General features: G+C 41.8%; 2 protein-coding genes across 9 annotated transcripts in view; one reads left to right on the top strand and one right to left on the bottom strand.

Annotated features, from left to right (window-relative positions):
* The window catches only part of LOC121548783 (nesprin-1), a 121,462-nt gene extending 119,608 nt beyond the window's left edge, over positions 1-1,854 (top strand). For 4 of the 5 annotated variants that reach the window (XM_041860349.2, XM_041860348.2, XM_041860347.2 and 1 more), the window contains one exon: positions 311-1,854. In XM_041860349.2, the coding sequence (XP_041716283.2) occupies positions 311-593 (283 nt within the window). In that variant the 3' untranslated portion in view covers positions 594-1,854. The remainder of the gene's footprint in view (positions 1-310) is intronic. The other variant, XM_041860350.2, reaches the window with a different exon arrangement.
* Positions 1,855-1,979: 125 nt separating this feature from the next.
* esr1 (estrogen receptor 1) overlaps positions 1,980-26,319 on the bottom strand; it is a 29,398-nt gene continuing 5,058 nt past the window's right edge. For all 4 annotated transcript variants that reach the window (XM_041860353.1, XM_041860354.1, XM_041860356.1 and 1 more), the window contains 7 exons: positions 15,627-15,743; positions 13,122-13,321; positions 12,745-12,898; positions 6,652-6,790; positions 5,722-5,855; positions 4,846-5,029; positions 1,980-4,407 (listed from right to left, as the gene is read on the bottom strand). In XM_041860353.1, the coding sequence (XP_041716287.1) occupies positions 4,131-4,407; positions 4,846-5,029; positions 5,722-5,855; positions 6,652-6,790; positions 12,745-12,898; positions 13,122-13,321; positions 15,627-15,743 (1,205 nt within the window). In that variant the 3' untranslated portion in view covers positions 1,980-4,130. The remainder of the gene's footprint in view (positions 4,408-4,845; positions 5,030-5,721; positions 5,856-6,651; positions 6,791-12,744; positions 12,899-13,121; positions 13,322-15,626; positions 15,744-26,319) is intronic.

Genomic DNA, 26,319 nt, shown 5'->3' with positions numbered 1-26,319 from the left:
CAGCTAGGAGGGATTTTACTTCAGGTTCCCTGTGTATAGGAGAGATGTCAGGATTATGTGTGTAGAAATTGCTGCTTTGGTTTGTGCGTGAGTGTGTAACCTTTTCTCTGTAGTGTTTGAGTAACCTTGTGTGTGTGTGTGTGATTGGTGTGTTTACTCTGGTGTGTTGTTTGTTACGATATTAACCCTTTTCACGGTATCTTACCTCTATAGTCTTTACTAATGTGTGCGTGTGTATGTGTGTTCCTGTCTAAAACCCTGTCCTGTGCTATTTCTGGTGTGTCTAATGCCGTTCTCTCTCTCCCTGCAGTCTGACCAGCTCTCCGAGCGGCAGTGGCTGCGCTTCCTCCCGTTCTGACTCCCCCCTGGTCCTCTCTTCCTCGTCCTCCTCCTCGTGCCCCCCAAGGGGCCAGTCCTTCATCCTGAGGGTCCTGAGGGCAGCTCTGCCCCTCCAGCTCCTCCTCCTTCTCCTGATTGGCTTAGCCTGCCTGGTGCCCATGACAGAGGAGGACTACAGCTGTCACCATGCCAACAATTTTGCCCGCTCCTTCCACCCCATGCTGCGCTACACCAACGGACCCCCACCCATATGAGGGTCATCACTTCCTGGTTCCAGAAAGACTTTCTCATCCGTATGAATGTCACCTACTGCTGTACACCAGTGGACTCATACCCATAGAAGAGTACCTCCGGGGTTATATTAACACTCTCCCCATCCCCGCAGGACTCCCTTCCTCTGCTACACAGTGATGACATTCACTCATTTTAGACTCTCTAACACCTAACAAACCCACCAACTAACAAAAGCATCCCTAGGCTACATGGCCTAAACAGCCTCTATATGAAACGTGTTGTTCAACACCCATCTACCAGATGAATGGACCTATACCTTGTGGATCCCCTTATATCCTAAAAGAATCTCTACTATTAGTTTCGTATTCTTTATAGTAAGCTGTATTTTATTTTTTACCGTTTCTGAGAAAATGTCTGAGTCTGAAGATGGAAGAAACACAGCACTACTTATGTGTTGGGAGCCAAAGTGGACTGTGCTGTGTGTCAGTGCTGCTGCTATTTATTTGTTACTCAATCAGCATTCGGTAGATGTTAGAATCAATTAAGCTAGGGTGCTGCCGGTGAAGTTTGAATAGCGAACATTCCCATTAGTCCTAGAGATCCTATAGAGGTAAAAGCTGAACCTAGAGCACTGACATGGGAGAACTACAGGGACGTGGCTGACCTGCAAACACATGTTGAAATACCTAATTGGTTATAGTTAGTTTAGTGTTAAGATTAGGGTTAACTTTAGGATTAGAGTTAGAGGTATGGGTTGGCATGCCAGTCACGTCCATCTAGTGGAACCCCACTGACATGAGCACTATTGAATGAAGGTACTGCACTGAAGCCGTCCACAAGATGACCGACGTCTTCCTCCTCGGGCCAAGACAAGTATTTAACGTCGATTTTATTTCAGTGTTTTAAAGCAAAACAATCGAGGCAACAAGAAGAAACCAGTAAACTCACTTGTAAGATTCAGGTGATTTGTACAGTGATGTTTGAAATGCCTTTGAATATGGCAGTTCTTTTTTTAGTTTTATTAGCATGCACTTGCTTTAAAAAAAAAGCCAAACAATCACTGGTAGTGTTAAGTAGATGGATGTTATATAGTGTGCTTTGTAATAATAATGATGATGATGATCCTAACTGGATGGAGACATCTAAATCACTGGGCTATTGAAAAATGAAACTGTAAAAATGATGAAAAATGAAATGGTTATTTATGTATGTACAGTTTGCTAATGCTGACCTAATGAATAATACTCTCTCTTTGCATAATAAAATACAGTACATATTAAATATTCGTTTTTGTATTCCTTTGAGTTTGCGTTACTGAATTAACACAAATGCCAGACAGTAACTTAAATATAATAAATAAAATATTTACAGTATTTATTAGTCTTTGTAAAATAATCACAAATGGGTTTATCCTCAATGTCTTTATTCACAGCAATGCATGGTACATGAACAAAAGTCACGCATTTACTGTACGTGTGGTGGGTGTAGACTACTGTTGAGTAGACTGATTAATCAGCAGTGGCACTCATAAGGGAGAACAAATGACTGACCACTGCATTTGATCATCTCCAGATGTCTATCTCACACACACGTTATACAATTAGATTAAATTAACATCAATCTGTTCAAGTAAGCATAGAAATATCCACATAACAGCTACAGAAAAGGCTACTTGAGGCCAATATTTTACTTCTGTTTTTTAATCATATACAATGTCCATAAAATATGAAATGTTGTCAATCAATTGAAATGCTGTGAAGAGTTCTGCACAATATATATTATGAATATATTTACTCTAGAACAAAATGCAGTAATACATTAACAGAAATACATCACATTTTGTCATTTGTTTTTAATATCTTCAAACGCTTTGCTAGAACTGCTCAGAACATTCAAGCTTTCAGAAATGTTGGCTGCTTTTAAATTGATACATTTGAACAATTATATTTTCTAAACAAGGCACCTGATATCAGAATATTTGAATTTGTACCATAACCATAAACAAGTATACATTCAGTGTTCTGAATACAATGTCTCAGAATAATATGACAAAAAGTCGTCAATGTTAAGCTACAAAAGGTATACAATGCCCAAATTTCCCTCAATTTAGAAGTGCACTTCGGTCAAGGCACAGCTTGTGTCCACACAGGGTATAATACACTGATCCACATAGACTAGCTGCTCTCTATCACGTGACTCTGCTGCTAACAGTGCGCCACACGATGGCTAAATACTTGGTGCAAAGCTGCACAACGGTGAAACTGTTGCTAAAGCCACAGAAAAGACAACTGACTCAAGAGTTACAAATGTTGTGAAAGGCAACGAAAATGTGTTTCTATTGGAGAAATGTAGGTACTAGTCCCTCCCCGTTTCATGTTGCATTTGTTTTCCTACATTGTTTTTCTTAACAGGGGGAATCCATATTTATGAACAGAACACAACTATTTTTCTTAGGTTTAGGCACAATAAATTATATTGAAAAAGTGTTTTAATTACTAATCTCCTCCCTTCCCTGAAAATCCCAACCCCAATAATGAATTGACAGGTCTGAAACCCTACCAACTCTGTGACTCTCACAAATATCCTGCTCCTCCTCTAACAATCCCACCCACAGTAATCGATTGACAGGCCAAACTGTTAAGAATGTGGCCAGGATAACGCATGACAATGAGGAAAGGAAATCGAAAATGGGAGGATTAAAATATATTTTTTACCCAATAAGGATTTGAATTTGAACGTTGTACTTGGTAGGTTAAGACAAAGCATTGTTAAATTGCACATTAAGTTATCATATTTTTTGATACATTTGAACAATTATATTTTCTAAACAAGGCACCTGATATCAGAATATTTGAATTTGTACCATAACCATAAACAAGTATACATTCAGTGTTCTGAATACATCCGTCTCAGAATAATATGACAAAAAGTCGTCAATGTTAAGCTACAAAAGGTATACAATGCCCAAATTTCCCTCAATTTAGAAGTGCACTTCAGTCAAGGCACAGCTTGTGTCCACATAGGGTATAATGCACTGATCCACATAGACTAGCTGCTCTCTATCACGTGACTCTGCTGCTAACAGTGCGCCACACGATGGCTAAATACTTGGTGCAAAGCTGCACAACGGTGAAACTGTTGCTAAAGCCACAGAAAAGACAACTGACTCAAGAGTTACAAATGTTGTGAAAGGCAACGAAAATGTGTTTCTATTGGAGAAATGTAGGTACTAGTCCCTCCCCGTTTCATGTTGTTTGCTTCCTTTTGGTTCCTAGTGAATACACCCCTGGTGTGACTGAGTACATTTCAGTCTGTTGTGTACCAGTACAAAATGCAAACACTTCTAAATGTTCAATAGATTGCTGCTAAATAATTTTAACTATCTATCAAATGAATCACTTCAGTTATAAACAAATAAGTAGTGAATATGCACATTAATACATTTATATTTTTTATCCATTTTCACCTCCATACATTTCAATATCTCTCTCTACACATAATGTATCTAATAGAAGGACTTTACATCTTCCAAATCTACAAATACCCATTTCTGTATCTCACGGAATGGGCCTCCGGTCTGAGCGGGGGGCGCCATACTGGAGTACCCCCGAACCAGGGCTTCTGATGTGGGTATCCTGGCTGCCTCGCATTGGCCCTATGCTGGAGCCTGTGGAGGTGGTAGTGGTGGTAGAGGGGCCCTCGGTCTGTGCCCCAGCTTGGGCCACTTTGCCTGGGGATTTGAGCCGGTGACCATCCAGCATCTCCAGGAGCAGGTCATACAGAGGCACTTTGTTCTTACATTTTATGCTGTAAAGGTGCTCCATGCCTTTGTTGCTGCATAGAGAAGAGGAGAGGAGTGAGGAGGGATAACCATATAAATATAATCTATGGGAATAACCAAATAGGTGATGATAATATGTAACTGGCGGCAGATAATATGAACTTTCCCTTTGCCTTGTGTAACCTGCCTCTTGACTTTCAGAATGTGAATTTATTCCATCAAGGAGTGCGTGCCCCCTCGTGTAGTGTGCTCCTCATCTCGTGTCTGATGTGTGAGAAAAACCAGTCTCCTAACCACTCCCCTTATTCTCTTCCCCCCTCCATAGTGCTCCTCCCATACATAGTGTGCCCTCCTCCCCTACATAGTGTGCCCTCCTCCCCCACATAGTGTGCCCTCCTCTCCTACATAGTGTGCCCTCCTCCCCTACATAGTGTGCCCTCCTCCCCTACATTGTGTGCCCTCCTCCCCTACATTGTGTGCCCTCCCCTCACCTCATATGTCTGATGTGTGAGAGCAGGAGCAGGAGCTGGGCCTGCCGTCTGGGCTGCTGCTGCACAGAGGCTCCTGAATGGCTGATGTGGTGGATGAGGGCGTCAGTGATGTTGTCCAGCATGCTTTCCACTGCCGAGCTGTTGTGAAGGGACTCCACAGAGTTGGAACAGAAGGAGAAGGCACCTAGAGGAGATGGAGAGAGAGAGAGGAGAGGTTATTGTACCTAAAATAGATTTTGTAAGGGAAAAAAATTAAAAAGAGACTGAGAGAAAGAGACAGAGGAAGGGGAAGAGACAGAGACAGAGGAAGGAGACAGAGGAAGGAGACAGAGGAAGGAGGCAGAGACAGAGGAAGGAGACAGAGGAAGGAGAAGAGCCTGACGTTCTCAATGCAGCAACCGCTAACTCAGCAATCAATAAGAACAACAGGTAGCCATACACAGAAACCTGCAACAGCACCCCTAGCTCAGGTATTTATGTCTCTTACAGATTAGTCCGTCTCAAAACAAACACAGGAGTTTCTCTCAGTCAACACACATAGAACAGAGGGTACAGTTGGCATGGTAACAATTATGGGATACATTCACAAAGAAGGACTTGGGATCCTTCTGTTCACAGCTAATGCCCTTGAGTGGTATATTGTGATCCACTGCTAAAAACAGAGTTCACCATTCAACATTTACTAATGGGGATTAGAATGCATTAGTCACTACTCTATGTTCATAAACAGAAAAACACGTCTTTGTATCACACACTTGTAATGTTGTCAATCCCACCCACGGCGGACCCAGGGTTGAACCCACATCACAACATCAAAACATACTAAGCAAAGCACCGTTAATAGCTTAGTAATAACACACAAACACAGTCACTCACCAGAGTTAAGCAAGATGATGGCTTTGAGGCACACAAACTCCTCAGGCGTTAGTTTGAGCATGCGGAAGCGAGACACAGTGGCCAGGAGCATGTCGAAGATCTCAGCCATGCCCTCCACACAGTCTCCTTCACTCCTGGAGATCAAAGGTCGGAATGAGACATATAAGTCAAGTACTGTGCAACTCTCCTGTGTTCAGGGGAAGAGCAATAATCATATCGTATTTCTGAAGAGCAGCCATTTAGAGTAAGCTTAATAGTTACCCCCTAACTCCAACAGCCTTCAAACCACTCCTGCACCATTTACTTATCATGTCAAATGGCTGTGGACACTCCAGTAGCTAGCTCTGGGCCTGGTGTCAGAGGTAATGCTCTATAATAAAACGCAGATCAAATGGGAACATCACAGACATCAGAGAGAGACAGTAACAGTCCGTCTTCCTCTCTCTTTCTTTCATTTCTTCCTCACCCTCTTTCCCCTGGGTCTGCAGCGGCTCTGGGTAACTTGTTTACTTGGAACATGGTGGGGGGAAATGGAGGGAGCAGGCTGTGCGTGCAAAATATTCTCTCTCTCTCTGCCTCCCCTCTCTCTCTTTCCATCTCGCCATTTCTCTCTCTGTCTCCCCTCTCTCTCTTTCCATCTCTCTCTCTGTCTTCCCCCCCCCCTCTCTCACAGTGTCTCGCATGCTTTTTCCATCTCTCCCAAGAGTCACCACTTTGTTTAAATTTCACTCCTCTCTGCTAAGTTTAATGTGTAATGATGGGGACATGTGCAGGTGAGACAGTGTGTTTTTCTCTCCAAGGGGAACATGATAATTAGACTCATTGTGACCTTTAGTAGAGATACACCGACAAGATACAAAGTGGAAATCTACAATGTTGATTTCTGTCTTATTCAATATATTTTGTGCGTTTGTGCGTGCGTGTACCCACCTGTCCAGTATGAGGTCCTGGGCGAAGATGAGTTTCCCAGGGCTGTGGATGGACCTCCATATGAGTCCGATCATCAGCACCTCCAGCCAGGAACTCTCCAGCAGCTGCACCTGGTCATGGAGAGACAGCTCCTGGAAACCTACCAGTACCAGAGACATGGTCACACTGTGGTCAAACCATATATAACCCTATCGACCATACATTAACCACTAGTCCACTCAAATCCTTGCCTGGCTACCCAGACTCCTTGCTCTGGCCAAACTCTAGGCCACGCCCACGGACATTAGTTTCTTCTCCGCAATAAGTCTGGATCTGAGTACCTCCCCGACCCTTCACGAATGCGAACACATTCGGGGCCGTCTGATTGGTCCAGAAACCAATGGGTTGGGCCAGAGCCAGAACACGCTTGGGTAAAGCGACGGGTTGAAAATGTGTCATTGGCTTTGATACTCTAATTGGTTAGAGAGGACCCAATCGCTGATGACTTTGTTTTGTACAATGCCCCTCGTGCCCCTCGTCACCACAAACAACTTCAATGATGGCAGTCAGACTAAGTACGGTATGTAGCGAACAACAGAGCAGCGGAAGAATTTAGTGTAAGTCTTCAGGCTAATATAAACCATACATTAACCACTAGTCGACTCAAATCCTTTGAGATGGCCACATGACTAGTCAAATTATCATTCAAAGGAAAGAAGGTCCCGCACACACTGCAATTGCAAAGTACTGAAAGTGATAGTTTCCTTTTAATAACATTTAGACATTTCAGTATAACAAAGACAGTATACCATAAAGATAGGCAGAAACTGCTTCTCCAATAGAAATCCCCAATCATACTTGTAGGCGATGTCATGGAGAAGTTGGCTAGCTAAGCTCATGTGCAGAAACACGTAATCTGTTCTAACGGTCGTCTCGCGCTGAACTACGCTTGTGCATGGCGTCAAATCAAAGGCACTTCTTCGATATAAAGTTGTTTTTGACAAAAATGTAAACGTTCCAGTTTGTCAGTTTCACGAGGTTGGAGTAATAACATGTTCATATACGTTAGATATTGGCTTGAAACCAGGTTGTGCCTTTAGATTTAGAGGAAAATTAACAACTAAGGAATCATTTTTCACTTCTCTCATTGACTTCTCAAACCTCAGCCTGGTCTGTTTGGTCTGTTTCGCAAGTGTTCCCGGAAGTCTTGCGATGTTGCGCCTCTGGGTTTAGAAACTCTGTGAGTATAATCTGTGATTGACTGGACCACTGTGGTTGAAGCATATCAATATGTATTTCGTCATGTGATACTTGTAGCTTTCCTTGCAGGGCTAAAAGAGAGCCTAATAAAATATAATAAAATCTAAATAAATCCTGATCTGAACTCATTAAGATAAATGCTAAGCATTAAACTTCTTACGACCTTGCCACACAACCATTGTGAATTGGCCAAACTGCAATCTCTGTTCTGGCCTTGCATGGGTCCTTATCACCACCACCGCTGTCCTAATACATATCCAATTACATCCCAATCACTTCCATTGTTCTTCTCTGTACCTGCCTAAAGACTACTGCAATTAAAACTGTGTGCTTTCAGGCTCTTAGTGACGCACACTGGAACAACATAATAACATCTGTGTTTACTTAGACAGCGTCGGGGGGAGGTGAGTTTGTGTGTGTGAGGGTGTTTGTGTGTATGTGTGTGATTGTGTGTATATTTAGTTTATTTGGATCCCCATTTGCTGTACGTGGTCCCGTGTGGCTCAATTGTTTCAGCATGGTGCTTGTAACGCCAGGGTTGTGGGTCCGATTCCCACGGGGGACCAGTATGAAAAATGTATGCACTCACTACTGTAAGTTGCTCTAGATAAGAGCGTCTGCTAAAATACTGAAATGTAAAAATGTGTATAATCCGCAGCTATTCTTCCTGGGGTACATAATACACTACAAAATAAAACTAATTCAAGAGAATAGAACATAAACAACTACATTTGCTCCAAAACCAACTATTTAAAGAAAATGCAGAACGTTAAGGCAGTTTTGCCGTGAGGTGTTGCTTGATTTGTCTTTTAAGGCTCATCTTGCTGTTCGCTTGAGCAAGCTGCGATGGAAGAGTGTTCCATGCCACCACTTCTCTACACAGTACTGTTTGCTGCCCCAAACCCGTTCTGAACTTGGGGACCGTGAAGAGACCCCTGGTCGCATGTCGGGTATAGTATGGACGTATTTCAGCACTATATGTCAGTTGACTATACCAACATATTGGAGCTTACAGCACAATAGTATTTCTCATAAAAACAAGGGAGTGATGCAGTCAATCTCTCCTCTACTCTGAGCCAGGAAAGATTGACATGCATACTGTTGACATTGGCCCTCTGTGTGCATTGAAGGCCAAAACGTGCCACTCTGTTCTGGGCCAGCTGCAGCTTTCCTAGGTCCTTCTTTGCAACACCTGACCATATGACCGGGCAATAATCAAGATATGATAAAACTAGGGCTTGCAGGACTTGTTTGAGAGTGGTGTTAAAAATGCAGAGAATCTCTTTATCACAGACATACCTCTTCCCATCTTTACAACAATTGAACCAATATGCCTGGATCATGACAATTTACAATCCAGGGTGACACCAAGAACTTTAGTCTCCTCAACATGCTCAATAGCCACATCATTCATTACCAGATTCAGCTGAGGTCTAGAACTTAAGGAATGATTTGCACCAATTACAATGCTTTTAGTTTTAGAAATTACTAGCCACCCATTCTAAAACTGACTGAAAGTCTTTGTTTAGGGTTGCAGTGATTTCACTAGCTGTTGGTGCTGACGTGTATAATGTTGAATCATCTGCGTACATAGACACACAGGCTTTATTTGTGTGTGTGTGTGTCTAAGGTGCTGTGTATTTGTTCGCCTAAACGACCCTTTTTGAGGTGATGTCTGTCAACATAATGCCTGTAATGTCCCAGCGTGTGTGTGCATGGGCGCCTGACTATGTTTGATAGTGTGGGGGAAGCTTGGGGGGGGTTGCATTTGTTTTCCTACATTGTTTCTTAACAGGGGGAATCCATATTTATGAACAGAACACAACTATTTTTCTTAGGTTTAGGCACAATAAATTATATTGAAAAAGTGTTTTAATTACTAATCTCCTCCCTTCCCTGAAAATCCCAACCCCAATAATGAATTGACAGGTCTGAAACCCTACCAACTCTGTGACTCTCACAAATATCCTGCTCCTCCTCTAACAATCCCACCCACAGTAATCGATTGACAGGCCAAACTGTTAAGAATGTGGCCAGGATAACGCATGACAATGAGGAAAGGAAATCGAAAATGGGAGGAATAAAATATATTTTTTTACCCAATAAGGATTTGAATTTGAACGTTGTACTTGGTAGGTTAAGACAAAGCATTGTTAAATTGCACATTAAGTTATCATCTTTTTTGTCAAAAATAATGCGATCACAATAATGTAGTACAATTACAAATGTGAAATTTGATTTATCTTTTAACAATTTTCTCTCTCAATATGGCAGTGTTATCTGGTAGGGCATTGAACAAGAACAGTCAACTTGAAAATGCAAACTGGAGTTTTACATTAAAATTTGGTCATTGATTATGTTCACATAAAAATAATATAGCAAAAGTCATTATCAAATTTGATTTTTTTTGGGCAGCTATATCCATAAATTGCAGCCCCGAATCTGCAATAGAAAGAATAAAATGTAGCTCCATTAATATGGGTCATTGTCACACCCTGATCTGTTTCACCTGTCTTGTGCTTGTCTCCACCCCCCACCAGGTGTCTCCCATTTCCCCCATTATCCCCTGTGTATTTATACCTGCGTTTTCTGTTTGTCTGTTGCCAGTTCGTCTAGTCTTGCCAAGTCTTACCAGCGTGTTTTCCCATTTTCCAGTCTCTCTAGTTTCTGTTTTCTAGTCCTCCCGGTTCTGACCATTCTGCCTGCCCTGAGCCTGCCTGCCGTTCTGTCCCTTATTCACGCTGCCTTGGACTACGGACCTCTGCCTGCCCTTTGACCTGCCGTTTGCCTTCCCCGTCTTGTAATAAATATCTGAGATTCGAACTGTCCACCTCCTGTGTCTCCATCTGGGTCTTATCCTGAGTGGTGATTGGTCATATTTGAACAGTTGGGGCTAGAGCCAGGGTCTCCAACCTTTTCTTTCATAAAGGCTACTTCATAGCCCCTAAAGAAATTGCGAGCTACTCATATACAGCCTGCATATTCTGTTATTGTTGAGGCCACATTTTATAAATAGAAACAAACAGCAATGCATACATAATGTCATTGCATTTTGGTTCTTAAAAATCACAAATTTTGAACTAAAATCATTCTACTGGAGCCTACCTTGAGAATCTTTTTTAAATGGTCATTCTGTTTAATAGTGTCCTTTGGAACAACAACCACAGTGAGTAGGCTACATATTTGACAACAAATTGTAAAGAAACAGAATCATCATGAAAAGTATGAGTAATAACAAAAGTGTAGTCTCAGCAAGCACATTAATTGACCGTTCCGCTTTTCCTCCGACATTGACTATTTTTTGCTCCCGTTGTTGCAATGTCGACATTAAAATGATTAAAATTGACTTGTCTCAGCAGCATACATATTTGATGCAATGAGGGTAGAAATGGCTTATTTGGTCGATATTACTTACCAATCCAGAGCTGTTTTATCAAGATACAAATATCCTGTGCTCACACAAAATTCTTCAGCTGCTCTGTAGTTCACTAATTGCTACATACTTAAGTCTCAGACTGCCATCATTGAAGTAGTTTGTGGTGATGAGGGGCAATGTACAAAACAAAGTCATCATTGATTGGATCATCTCTAACCAATCAGAGTATCAAAGCCAATGACGAATTTTCCAACCACCACTTTACCCATGTGTTTTCTGGCTCTGGCCCAACCCATCGGATTCTGGACCAATCAGACAGCTCCGAATGTGTTCGCATTTGGTGAAGCGTCTTGGAGTTACTCAGATCCAGACTCATTGCGGAGAAGAAACTAAGGTCCGTAAGCGTGGCATAGCGTTTGGCTAGTGGCCAGGCAAATGGGGCTTGGCCAGGACTGTTACTTATGCAAATGAATGAAAACATTTTAACAATGTGATTTAACCGATTGGGGAAAATAGAAGGCAAAAATGCAGAATGGGGGGGGGGAATTATTTAACAGCGTTATATTTCTCACTATCTACTTGCGAGCTAATCATTGACAGCCTGCGAGCTACCGGACATGCAGTTTTCTGCTAAGGTGCAACCTTTGGTAGGCTGATGGAAGGCTACTCATAGAGTCAGAGTCTGCACTACAGCGAAGCCTAATCAGACATGCCCGTGCTCCATCATCGTTCTTACAGGCAAAGTGAAATGATACATTGAATTTGCTCGTGGTGCACACAGCTCGAATTATATGTGACAACACCATCGGACATGAAACAACGATACAAATGTAACAACAGCACAACAAAATAGATAACAAATATTTTGCAGGTGTCTTTTCATTTTAAACACCAGTGGTGCAACTAGTGCTTTTTAACTGCACTGAAACAAAACAGTGACTTTCAAGTGGTCAACACCATTTATCTTGAGGCGACGGAGGGAGGGGGTGCAAAATGCAAACATATAAATGGACATATCTATTTGTATTTATTTGTATTAACTTTTAAAATGACAAATTACCCAATGGATCATCATAATTTTCTGGTAAAAAAGTGCCGGTGCAAAAACATGTTTGCACCCCTATTTTGAAAGTGGAGGTGCAGCTGCTCCGTTTGCTCCATTGCTCAGGTGCCTGTGTGCGTGTGTGTGTGACCACAGCACCCGGTTACTGCCACTACCAAGGCCTGCCACCACAGGAGGAGACAGGTTGCGTAAGCAGCCATGTGATTAGACAAGGCCATAGTCTAGGACACATAGCGAGTGCGTAGGGGTCTGCTTTGTGTGTGTTTGTCCGTCTGTGTGTGTGAGAGAGAGAAAATTAGTACTATTCAAGCCTTGTTGGAGTGATTTACTTATCTGGCTAGTAAAAATATAGCTGGTGTACGGTATGTTACATTACGACATCATCTATCATTTCTGTGCTGTCTTAGGTTCTTGCCTGGTACTTTCTTAGCCCAGGCGATCATGTGCACCAGCTCCTTGTCGGCCATGCTGGTGAGCAGGGTCATCATGGTGACCTCTGTGTAGGGGCGGGCCACCTTCTGACGAGAACACAAGGCCGGTGGCTCCGCTCCCTGCAGCAGGAACAGCACCTTGGGGGGAAGAGCAGGAGGTTATGACAGAGTTAGAAAAGATTAGCACCTTGGGGGGCACCACCCATTCAATTCCAATTGTACCCCTGGAGTATACATGTGAGTAAGTGTAATAATAATAACTTTGTGTTTCCACTTACATGTTTATTTATATTAACTGACTTGTTTAGCGCTGTGGCTTAGAGATCTATGAAATGGAGGAAGCCATGTGAAATGTTCAGACCTGTTCAGGAGGCATGGTGATTCTGGGCCCGCCCCATCCTCCACCACCATTGAGGCTGCTGCTGCTGCTGTTCCTACCCCCGTCCTGAGGGGGCGCTGTCCTGTGCTCCAGGTCACTGTAGGGTTTCTCTCTGTCACCAGCAGGACCACAATGTCGCTTATCCTTCCGGAGAACCCTCCCACCACGGTCCTTACGCAAGCCTGGGGTATAGAGTAGAGTTAGTAAAGAACACGCACAAACACACAAACTAAAAAAAATATTATATATATACAGTACCAGTCAAAAGTTTGGACACACCTACTCTTTCCAGGGTTTTTCTTTATTTTTACTATTATCTACATTGTAGAATAATAGTGAAGACATCAAAACTATGAAATAACACATATGGAATCATGTAGTAACCAAAAAAGTGTTAAACAAATCAAAATATATGTTATATTTGAGATTCTTCAAAGTAGCCACCCTTTGCCTTGATGACAGCTTTGCACAATCTTGGCATTCTCTCAACCAGCTTCATGAGGTAGTCACCTGGAATGCATTTCAATTAACAGGTGTGCCTTGTTAAAAGTTAATTTGTGGAATTTCTTTCCTTCTTAATGTATTTGAGCCAATCAGTTGTGTTGTGACAAGGTAGGGGTGGTATACAGAAGATAGCCCTATTTGGTAAAAGACCAAGTCCATATTATGGCAAGAACAGCTCAAATAAGCAAAGAGAAATGACAGTCCATCATTACTTTAAGACATGAAGGTCAGTCAATACGGAACATTTCAAGAACTTTGAATGTTTCTTCAAGTGCAGTCGCAAAAACCATCAAGGGCTATGATGAAACTGTCTCTCATGAGGACCGCCACAGGAAAGGAAGACCCAGAGTTACCTCTGCTGCAGAGGATAAGTTCATTAGAGTTACCAGCCACAGAAATTGCATCCCAATAAAAATAAAGACAAACCCTTGAATGAGTAGGTGTGTCCAAACTTTTGACTGGTTCTGTATATACACACAGATACACACAAACACAGACACACACACTTATCTCTCTATTTGCACTCTTACTCGCAAGAATAACTTCATATCATATCCTTGCTGTAGAATTTTGGTGTGGGTATGGATGGTGTGTGTGTGTGTTCATGAAGTAGGAAAACTAAAATGTGCATCTGTAGGCTATTAATCAACCCTCTTACTCCCTCAGAAGAAAATGGTTCAAGGCCATTGTAAAGGCAGACTCCATTTTACAGTATATGCACACACAATGCTCAGCTACACACAATGCCTGTCCATTCAGCATCAAGCAGGCCTAGACCCCTTTCCTGCAGTCAAATGACCAAATCGCCCTCTATTGGCCTCATGGGTGACCCTAATTTAGTCCACTGCAGTAAATTAACTAGGGATTCATATTTTCCATTAAATCTATGAAGTTTCAATACCGGAATAATTTATTTTTATCCCAAGCTTTCCTGGAAATAGTGCAAAAATCGGAAGCGCCCATTTAAAGCGTTTAAAACCAAGATATGGTCACTCTGCTAGGGTTCTCCCAAAATAAGATTGTTGCTGGGCCACATTGATTTAACAGCAAGTGAAACAACAGCAATGATAGAGTAACTATGATTGCCAATGTGAATTGCGAAACAGGCTGTTAATAAATTCCAAGCGTTATCATGTTCCTCAATTAGTTCAGCGCATTTCAGCAGTAGGCCTAGGCTATCTCGATACAGTGCATGCGCAGGACGCACAGAGTGCCCCCAGAGTAGGCTATGCGTTGTCGAATCATACAAACTTTGTAACGGCAGTCAACAAAAAGTAAAATGACCAAAGTGGCTAAATTTACTAGATAACCTCCAAAGAATGACAGAATATCTCATATTTGGCAAAATTTGAGTTAATAATTACACAGATAGCAGATCAGCTCATGAATAACAGGGAGATGAAGAGAGGAAATTGTTTGAATATCAATAGGCTATCTTAACGGGGACCAACTCTGTTTAAAAAATATATCCATATCTACTCTCATATCGTTTGTTGATCACACATTCTCTACCGAAGCTCTCATATGGGCAGCAATAACAGACAGCGCAGAGAAGCGGGGGGAAATGTTATAGCGGTATTTTGACATGCATAGGCGAGACATGCTTTGATAATGCAACCTATGGATTACAGAATAAAGTTAGGAATTTTAATGCGAGACAGGAGTCAGGATTTGGGGTTTCAGTGGGATTGGGACGATAGGAAAATAGCCTCTATATAAGGCTAAATTTTTTGCCAATCTGCTGCTGTGCATGTTGTGTATTTTGTAGAATTGCATTAGTGCGACATTGGGGGAAAATGTTATAATTTCCCAGGTCTTGTCGTTTATTTTTTCGGGAAATGTAAAAAGTTATCCCGGGATACAGGTTACCGGTGTTAATCCGTAATCTTAACTGATACTACCCTTTTTCAGACTACTGAGGCAAGCCAAACCAAGACAAACTGTAGGCTGTGTGTATGTCCACCATTGTGTTCCCTTACTCACCTCCTTTTACCATCCCCACTTCGTAACACTTTCTGAGGCGGCATGCCTGGCAGCTCTTCCTACGGTTCCTGTCCATTGTACACTGGTTGGTCGCAGGGCACATGTAGTCATTGTGACCTGAAATAAAAATAAAAAAATGGGATGAGACCCCCATTCCAATCACTGGGACTGCCGCACAAATTGATTTTTCATATCTCTCTGGCATAGAGGGGATTAAAATGTATGATTACCATGGAGACCAGCTGTGTTCTGATTATGTGTCTTTTGTTGTGGGATTTCCACCATCCCCTCGAAATATTCTGTATGTTATTTCAAATTCCACTGCCTTACAAGGTCAAATTAACTCAGTTACCCAGGACAACCTATTCAACTTTATCTCTAGACTGAAAGAACATTTGGTTATGGTTTTACAACATGTTCAATTTCAGTATTGATGAAACTGTGGTGTCTATGGCATACGACCTACTATAAAAGACACTCCCTTTCAGTCGTTCTGTTTTCTTTTGACTAGTGTTCTTTCTCTACACCCAGTGTAGACCCACCTTTAGCAATAGCACTAAAGTGGTCCTGGTAAATGGCAGTGTTACACCTTCTCTCTGTACGTAAGTAAGATCCTTTTAAATAAACCAGATTCGGTACAGACACCCCCAGACTCATCGGAATGCCCCCGCCCTATGACCCAACTAGCAATTTTTTGATTAGTCCATGTGGTCCTGATGGATTAGAACTTTGATGTGGGCCTGATGGATTAGAACTAAATATGTTGGGTTAGAGCTTTGATCAGCCTGAAAATTCAAGCCTGATGCTACCTGAGCCTGATGAGCCATAGACATTTTATGAGCCTAAACCCCAAAAAAGCCAAAATTATTGTGCCGTTATCCAATACAAGCTATTACACAGTGGGCAAACGTACAAAAAATATTTTGTACGTTTGCCCACTGACAAAGACATGATCAGTCTATAATTTTAATGGTAGGTTTATTTGAACAGTGAGAGACAGAATAACAACAAAAAGATCCAGAAAAACCCATGTCAAAAATGTTATAAATTGATTTGCAATTTAATGAGGGAAATAAGTATTTGACCCCCTCTCAATCAGAAAGATTTCTGGCCCCCAGGTGTCTTTTATACAGGTAACGAGCTGAGATTAGGAGCACACGTAAAGGGAGTGCTCCTAATCTCCGCTTGTTACCTGTATAAAAGACACCTGTCCACAGAAGCAATCAATCAATCCGATTCCAAACTCTCCACCATGGCCAAGACCAAAGAGCTCACCAAGGATGTCAGGGACAAGATTGTAGACCTACACAAGGCTGGAATGGGCTACAAGACCATCGCCAAGCAGCTTGGTGAGAAGGTGACAACAGTTGGTGCGATTATTCGCAAATGGAAGAAACACAAAATAACTGTCAATCTCCCTCGGCCTGGGGCTCCATGCAAGATCTCACCTCGTGGAGTTGCAATGATCATGAGAACGGTGAGGAATCATCCCAGAACTACACGGGAGGATCTTGTCAATGATCTCAAGGCAGCTGGGACCATAGTCACCAAGAAAACAATTGGTAACACACTACGCCGTGAAGGACTGAAATCCTGCAGCGCCCGCAAGGTCCCCCTGCTCAAGAAAGCACATATACAGGCCCATCTGAAGATTGCCAATAAACATCTGAATGATTCAGAGGAGAACTGGGTGAAAGTGTTGTGGTCAGATGAGACCAAAATCGAGCTCTTTGGCATCAACTCAACTCGCACTGTTTGGAGGAGGAGGAATGCTGCCTATGAACCCAAGAACACCATCCCCACTGCCAAACATGGAGGTGGAAACATTATGCTTTGGGGGTGTTTTTCTGCTAAGGGGACAGGACAACTTCACCGCATCAAAGGGACGATGGACGGGGCCATGTACCGTCAAATCTTGGGTGAGAACCTCCTTCCCTCAGCCAGGGCATTGAAAATGGGTCGTGGATGGGTATTCCAGCATGACAATGACCCAAAACACACGGCCAAGGCAACAAAGGAGTGGCTCAAGAAGAGGCACATTAAGGTCCTGGAGTGGCCTAGCCAGTCTCCAGACCTTAATCCCATAGAAAATCTGTGGAGGGAGCTGAAGGGTCGAGTTACCAAACGTCAGGCTCGAAACCTTAATGACTTGGAGAAGATCTGCAAAGAGGAGTGGGACAAAATACCTCCTGAGATGTGTGCAAACCTGGTGGCCAACTACAAGAAACGTCTGACCTCTGTGATTGCCAACAAGGGTTTTGCCACCAAGTACTAAGTCATGTTTTGCAGAGGGGTCAAATACTTATTTCCCTCATTAAAATGCAAATCAATTTATAACATTTTTGACATGCGTTTTTCTGGATTTGTTTTGTTGTTATTCTGTCTCTCACTGTTCAAATAAACCTACCATTAAAATTATAGACTGATCATGTCTTTGTCAGTGGGCAAACATACAAAATCAGCAGGGGATCAAATACTTTTTTCCCTCACTGTATACTGTCTTAGGTAAATGAATGAAACAAGCTCCAGTAATATTTTTGATGGTGGAATGCTGTATGCCTATTACTGTACTGTATTGTATTATACTGTATTATATGGACTGGAATTATGCACCTCTTTCAAACCATGAAGCTGTGAGAAAACACGTGATGCTGATGGTTCACTGACGTGCAGGACATGCAGCCCACAAAATTACAATTATAAGCTAGTGAATTTGATTTAAATTTGGAATAATAATAGTTTACATTTTTATAATTAGTAGGCTGACTTATTACCTTTCATAATATTTCCCCACAGGTTGTGCATATTACCTCCTCTTTCTCTCTCGATTGTTGCTTCATTCCTTCCTTGCTCTCAACAGTTAATTAGTTCAGTGGCCTAAATCAGGGTCACGCAGAGTGTTTCTTGTTAGTCCTAAACAAATCTACTTTGAAACAAAAGTATACACCTCACACACATGGTTATGGGCTTAAAAAAACAGAAAACACCTGTACCATATCAGATATAGAGTTGAAATGTATTCCATTTTGAGTTTGCATCCCAATATTACACTTGATATACATCACAGAAGACTCAAATATAACAAAACCGTTTGACATAGAAACACCAGATTTTTGGTAGATGGTTATTAATTATGAAATTATGAAAAATATTAATAATATTCCACCAATGAGGCCACTAGAGGGCGATTTGGTCATTTGACTGCAGGAAAGTGCTACATAAAATACGTATTGTTGTTCTTCTCTTCATAATTTTTATGACATGCTTGAATAATATACGTCTAGAATAAGATGCAGACGGCTTTGAATGGAGCATTGAATGGTTATGGATCTGAATGAATAACTGCTATAGCCCAGGGGGGAACTGGGACAATAATTTGGCCTTTCAATTGTATCCACACCAGCCCACATCACTGTGCGTGCTGCCAACTCCACAGGGCTCCAGACTCATATTTTCCCCTGGTGTCACTGGTGTCATTAACTTTTACATTTGGTGGCACCAGCCCATGATTTGGTCCATATCATGAGTAATCATCTTATAAAGTAATTCATAGTGCTTTATTAAGAAGTATAATAAATAGACTACTGAGGAATTCAAGAAATACATTATTTCATCTAACACGTCCAAGCAGGAATGCATGATTCAAGATATTTGATGTGCAGCCTAATCCAGTGATTGTCATTCATTTCAGGTTGACAATTAGACTATACACTGAGAGTACAAAACATTAGGAACACCTTCCTAATATTGAGTTGCACCACTTTTGCCCTCAGAACAGACTCAATTCATCACGGCATGGACTCTACAAGGTGTCGAAAGTGTTCCACAGGGATGATGTCCCATGTTGACTCCAATGCTTCCCACAGTTGTGTCAAATTGGCTCGATGTCCTTTGGGTGGTGGAATATTCTTGATACAAACACGGAAACTGTTGAGCATGAAAAAGCCAGCAGCATTGCAGTTCTTGACACACTCAAAACTATAGTTTTGGCAAGTCGGTTAGGACATCTACTTTGTTAATGACACAAGTAATTTTTCAAACAATTGTTTACAGACAGATTATTTCACATATAATTCACTGTATCACAATGCCAGTGGGTCAGAAGTTTACATACACTAAGTTGACTGTGCCTTTAAACAACTTGGAAAATTCCAGAAAAATATGTCATAGCTTTAGAAGCTTCTGATAGGCTAATTGACATCATTTGAGTCAATTGGAGCTGTACCTGTGGATGTATTACAAGGCCTACCTTCAAACTCAGTGCCTCTTTGCTTGACATCATGGGAAAATCTAAAGAAATCAACCAAGACCTCAGAAAAATAATTGTAGTCTGGTTCATCCTTGGGAGCAATTTCCAAACGCCTGAAGGTACCACGTTCATCTGCACAAACAATAGTACGCAAGTATAAACACCATGGGACCACGCAGCCGTCATACCGCTCAGGAAGGAGACACGTTCTGTCTCCTAGAGATTAACGTACTTTGGTGCGAAAAGTGCAAATCAATCCCAGAACAACAGCAAAGGACCTTGTGAAGATGCTGGAGGAAACTGGTACAAAAGTATCTATATCCACAGTAAAACGAGTCCTATATCGACATAACCTGAAAGGCCGCTCAGCAAGGAAGCCAGACACCATAAAAAAGCCAGACTACGGTTTGCAACTGCACATGGGGACAAAGATCGTACTTTTTGGAGAAATGTCCTCTGGTCTGATGAAACAAAAATATAACTGTTTGGCCATAATGACCATTGTTATGTTAGGAGGAAAAAGGGGGATGCTTGCAAGCCGAAGAACACCATCCCAACCGTGAAGCACGGGGGGTGGCAGCATCATGTTGTGGGGGTGCTTTGCTGCAGGAGGGACTGGTGCACTTCACAAAATAGATGGCATCATGAGGAAGGAAAATTATGTGGATATATTGAAGCAACATCTCAAGACATCAGTCAGGAAGTTAAAGCTTGGTCGCAAATGGGTCTTCCAAATGGACAATGACCCCAAGCATACTTCCAAAGTTGTGGCAAAATGGCTTAAGGACAACAAAGTCAAGGTATTGGAGTGGCCACCACAAAGCCCTGACCTCAATCCTATAAAAAATGTGTGGGAAGAACTGAAAAGGCATGTGCGAGCAAGGAGGCCTACAAACTTGACTCAGTTACACCAGCTCTGTCAGGAGGAATGGGCCAAAATTCACCCAACTTATTGTGGGAAGCTTGTGGAAGGCTACCCAAAACATTTGACCCAAGTTAAACAATTTAAAGGCAATGCTACCAAATACTAATTGAGTGTATGTAAACTTCTGACCCACTGGGAATGTGATTAAAGAAATAAAAGCTTAAATAAATAATTATCTCTACTATTATTCTGACATTTCACATTCTTAAAATAAAGTGGTGATCCTAACTGATCTAAGACAGGGAATTTTTACTAGGATTAAATGTCAGGAATTGTGAAAAACTGAGTTTAAATGTATTTGGCTAAGGTGTATGTAAACTTCCGTCTTCAACTGTACATCTTTATGTGCACTAACCAGGGGTGCAACTTTCACTGGGGACGGGGGGGACATGTCCCCCCACATTCTGAAATTGCATTTTTTCTCCCCCAGTTTTATCATGGAATGTGATACAAGACCATGCGGACGTCTCCGAGCGGTCGGGTAGGCTGTTTGGAGTGTTTATCCGACTGGATAAAAAATTAAAAATACGAAAAAGAATAATGATGTCCCCCCCACTTCTAAAACCAAAGTTGCGCCCCTGTCACTAACTAATAGCATAGGCTAATTCATTTGAGGTTCCATACCTGAGAAAGTGGAAACTCAAAACACATAAAATGTAACTCTAAATATAATACCCACTGCTAGTAGCTATGTATTCATCCAACAGTAAATTGAATGTCCTAAAAAAACATTGCAGACCTAATAGGCCTATGCCCTCACAATCACCGGTGCAAATTCTGTGCCTGCACCGCTCCATATCTCAAAGCCATCTCAAATATCTTGGTTGTAAAATAGTTGCTATTGAGCTGAATATTGAGAAATAAAAATGTAACCTACAGAAAGCTGAGACCCTCCTTTCTTCGACAAGGACAAGGGGACAACGCTTCAGTATGAATTGCAGTATGAAATGTTATATGATCAGAACACATTTTCGCTCATCACAGTAGAAGGCCCCAGCGAGAGCACATGCACAGCAGCAGGGCAGACACTTTCATTACAGGAATCATGAGGATAATGCACTTTACTGTTTGACCAAATAATAGTTTTAGCCTCCCAAAAAAATAGGATGTTTTGAGTGAGGTGACAACGTAGAATGTGCTCTTTCTACGTTTATAGGCACTCTTTACAGCGATCTTGGCTGTCTATTATCTTGGCTGTCTAACTTGATGACAGAGTTTGAATGTGAGTTTGCGTGACCTCAGCTCAGCCTATCAGAAAACCGGGACAGCCCATCTTGGTAGAGGGCAATGTTCCCTCTAAACTGCGCGAGACTGCTGCGCAGCTCCCTGAGACTGCAGCACTGAAAAAAATAATATCAGCCCACAGAGAGGAGCACGAGATTGAATTTCACTCAACTTTCTAGAGCAGTGGTCATCAACCGGTCGATCTCCAAGGCATTCCTAGTCGATCGCCAAACATTTCTGTAAAAACCCAATGATAAAGCCTTGTGTTCCTATTTATTTTATTCGTGCAAATGATTCAGCTTCCCTGCGCGCCAGGTAGGCGAACTGTTGCCATTTTATGTGTCTGAAGGTACAAACTCTGCCTTCCTGGCGGGCCAGAGAGCATATAAAGTGCACTATAGGTCTACCATTGGCCAATCGGATAGCTCAGATTACCGTGTCTGCAGTAACATAACAGGCATAAAAGAAAGCTTCAGTAAAATTGATACTGTGAGATTTCAAAAAGTTTAAAACCCTGACTAGAGAGAGACTGTCAACGTATACAGCAAAGAGCTGCTGTTTTTAGAGTGAGTTCATGTTCTTACTCATTTTCTTACTCAGCTGTGTCTCACAAGTAATACAACAATGTATCGATTACTGGTGTGATCATCAATTCAAGCAAAGCCAATATGCGGTGATAATGTATCGGGCCTATAGCTTACTGCACAAACCTCACTGCTACAGTACTGTTTTTAATTGGTTAATGTTGCATAGGCTTACGTTTTTTAAGTCAATGTAAAAAAAAATCTGAGCGGTAGGTCTCGGCTTGCATTTTGACTCAGTGATTTTGACTCAGAAAAGGTTGGTGACCACTGTTCTACAGTCTTCCCTGTTAACACTATCAACGTTTCCCTTTAGAAAGTGATCTTGACTCAGAAAAGGTTGGTGACCACTGTGGCAATTGTGATCGAATCAACGCAATATTAGACACTTTCAATGCAACATACCGAAACAAAACGAACTATGCAAGATATTTTGTTGTAGGCAGACCGCATAGGAGTAGGGTTCTATTGCATTGACACGGACGACTCAGCCAATACTCTACACAGACTGGTGCGGCATAACCAATCAGAGCTGCAGTAGGCCTATATGCAAATAGACCATTGCCATATATGGATCTGTGCCATTTACTTTGAACTGGACTGTGTTACAGAGCTTCATGTAGCCAGGTGTGCATATTTTGTTTAAATCCTTTGCTAGTTCGTGAGTTATTAGCCCAGTTATAAATAATTTGTAGTCAGCAATAGGGGATTGATTGCTTCCTACAAGATTACACAATGTGTGCATTTCTAGACATCTTTGAAAAGCAAGTCAGGTAAAGAGCTTTTTTTGTCTTAAAGGGGCAGTGTTGTATTTTGAGACAGGCTTACATTTACATTTAAGTCATTTAGCAGACGCTCTTATCCAGAGCGACTTACAAATTGGTGCATTCAACTTAGGATAGCCAGTGGGACAACCACCACTGGGGGAGGGGGGTGTAGAAGGATTACTGTTATACTATTCCAGGTATTCCTTAAAGAGGTAGGGTTTTAAGTGTCTCCGGAAGGTCGTCAGTGACTCCGCTGTCCTGGCGTCGTGGGGGAGCTTGTTCCACCATTGGGGTGCCAGAGCAGCGAATAGCTTTGACTGGGCTGAGTGGGAACTGTGCTTCCGTAGAGGTAGGGGGGCTAGCAGGCTTGAATAAACTAAGTAGCCAATAGGCAGAGGGTAGCATAATTTGTCGGACTCTCTGTAATAATGGTATGGGAATAATAATGCATTTTATTTTGTAACGTGGTTTCTTGCATCAAACAACACAACAACATTTTCAGTCACCTCCTTGTCTGAAGGACAAGTGGATAAACAGGTTAATGTCAAGCCCTGCATGTTTTTTTCAAAAGTCTCATGGAATGTAGGGCTACATTAAACACCACACATTGGCTGCTACTGTAGGCTGAATGATAGAACAGCTATTTCCATGTTAAAATGTTATGGGATGCATTTTCTCCATTGTTTTTGATGGTAGGCCACTCTTGTAGTCCCCACATTATTATCAAATAGCCACAGTAGCCTACTTGGCCACTGTTAAAACTGTAACTTAAAGCGGGTACAGCCTTAGTGTTCACAGTAAACGTACAGCCTCAGTGTTCACAACGTTCAAGTTTGCGCTCAGCAGACCTGAAATTTGCTCAGTGCCAAAATAAATTAGAGGGAACTTTAGTAGGGGGGCCGGCCGTTGCCCACTGATCGGCCAAATGCTCATTATAGATTAGTATAACAAAGAAATTGAGCAAAAATCTGGGATGCCAGCCATCTCACCTTTTTCATTGTTTTATTTTTATATAAAGAAAATGTGGGTGTCAATTTCGACCAGCCCACCCAATAAAAAAATGGTCCAGCCCATCTGGCATTTGCCAGAATTGCCAGATGTCCAATCCGCCCCGCTATAGCTTATTGCCATTGTGCTTTCTCTCTCTTCTTTCAAACTCCCCACTAGATATTTTGGCTGCTGTATTTTACATTCAGCAAACAAGAGCAAGCTTGCATCCCTCTTTGAATAATCTATTAGTTTAAAAAAAACATATTTGTCCAACAATATTTGGTAACAGAATGACATGTTTTATAATAATTATAATAATAATTAATCATTTAGCAGACGCTCTTATCCAGAGCGACTTACAGGAGCAATTAGGGTTAAGTGCCTTGCTCAAGGGCACATTGACAGATTTTTTCACCTAGTCGGCTCGGGGATTAGAACCAGCGACCTTTCGGTTACTGGCACAACGCTCTTAACCACTAAGCTACCTGCCACCCAATCTTTTAATCACTTAATAAATCCTTAACCAAATTGTTATCAGTAAAAAAATATATAACTAATTGGTAGGTCTACCTTTACATTCATTATCCTCCCTCTTCATGAGGGATAGAAATTAGAAAATATCTTAAAGATATGTGGACACTAGGCAGGGGCTTTTACTTAAACATTATTGTGATTTGATGCATTTCTAATACCTTTTAAGACTTTTTCTGCTAGATGTTTTCTAAGACCTCTTTTCCATCTGTTTGAAAAGAAACTAAAGCCTTTGCTTATTCCTAATTATTAGGATGGAAAGTGGTTGAAGAATGTATATATGCCTTAATAAAAAATATATATATACAGTGGGGGAAAAAAGTATTTAGTCAGCCACCAATTGTGCAAGTTCTCCCACTTAAAAAGATGAGAGAGGCCTGTAATTTTCATCTTAGGTACACGTCAACTATGACAGACAAAATGAGGGAAAAAAATCCAGAAAATCACATTGTAGGATTTTTAATGCATTTATTTGCAAATTATGGTGGAAAATAAGTATTTGGTCAATAACAAAAGTTTCTCAATACTTTGTTATATACCCTTTGTTGGCAATGACAGAGGTCAAACGTTTTCTGTAAGTCTTCACAAGGTTTTCACACACTGTTGCTGGTATTTTGGCCCATTCCTCCATGCAGATCTCCTCTAGAGCAGTGATGTTTTGGGGCTGTCGCTGGGCAACACAGACTTTCAACTCCCTCCAAAGATTTTCTATGGGGTTGAGATCTGGAGACTGGCTAGGCCACTCCAGGACCTTGAAATGCTTCTTACAAAGCCACTCCTTCGTATTCCGGGCGGTGTGTTTGGGATCATTGTCATGCTGAAAGACCCAGCCACGTTTCATCTTCAATGCCCTTGCTGATGGAAGGAGGTTTTCACTCAAAATCTCACGATACATGGCCCCATTCATTCTTTCCTTTACACGGATCAGTCGTCCTGGTCCCTTTGCAGAAAAACAGCCCCAAAGCATGATGTTTCCACCCCCATGCTTCACAGTAGGTATGGTGTTCTTTGGATGCAACTTTGTCCTCCAAACACGACAAGTTGAGTTTTTACCAAAAAGTTATATTTTGGTTTCATCTGACCATATGACATTCTCCCAATCCTCTTCTGGATCATCCAAATGCACTCTAGCAAACTTCAGACGGGCCTGGACATGTACTGGCTTAAGCAGGGGGACACGTCTTGCACTGCAGGATTTGAGTCCCTGGCGGCGTAGTGTGTTACTGATGGTAGGCTTTGTTACTTTGGTCCCAGCTCTCTGCGGGTCATTCACTAGGTCCCCCCGTGTGGTTCTGGGATTTTTGCTCACCGTTCTTGTGATCATTTTGACCCCACGGGGTGAGATCTTGCGTGGAGCCCCAGATCGAGGGAGATTATCAGTGGTCTTGTATGTCTTCCATTTCCTAATAATTGCTCCCACAGTTGA

Source organism: Coregonus clupeaformis, chromosome 33 (assembly GCF_020615455.1).
Source record: "Coregonus clupeaformis isolate EN_2021a chromosome 33, ASM2061545v1, whole genome shotgun sequence".
Lineage (NCBI taxonomy): Eukaryota > Metazoa > Chordata > Actinopteri > Salmoniformes > Salmonidae > Coregonus > Coregonus clupeaformis.
This window is presented reverse-complemented; position numbering and strand designations above follow the sequence as displayed.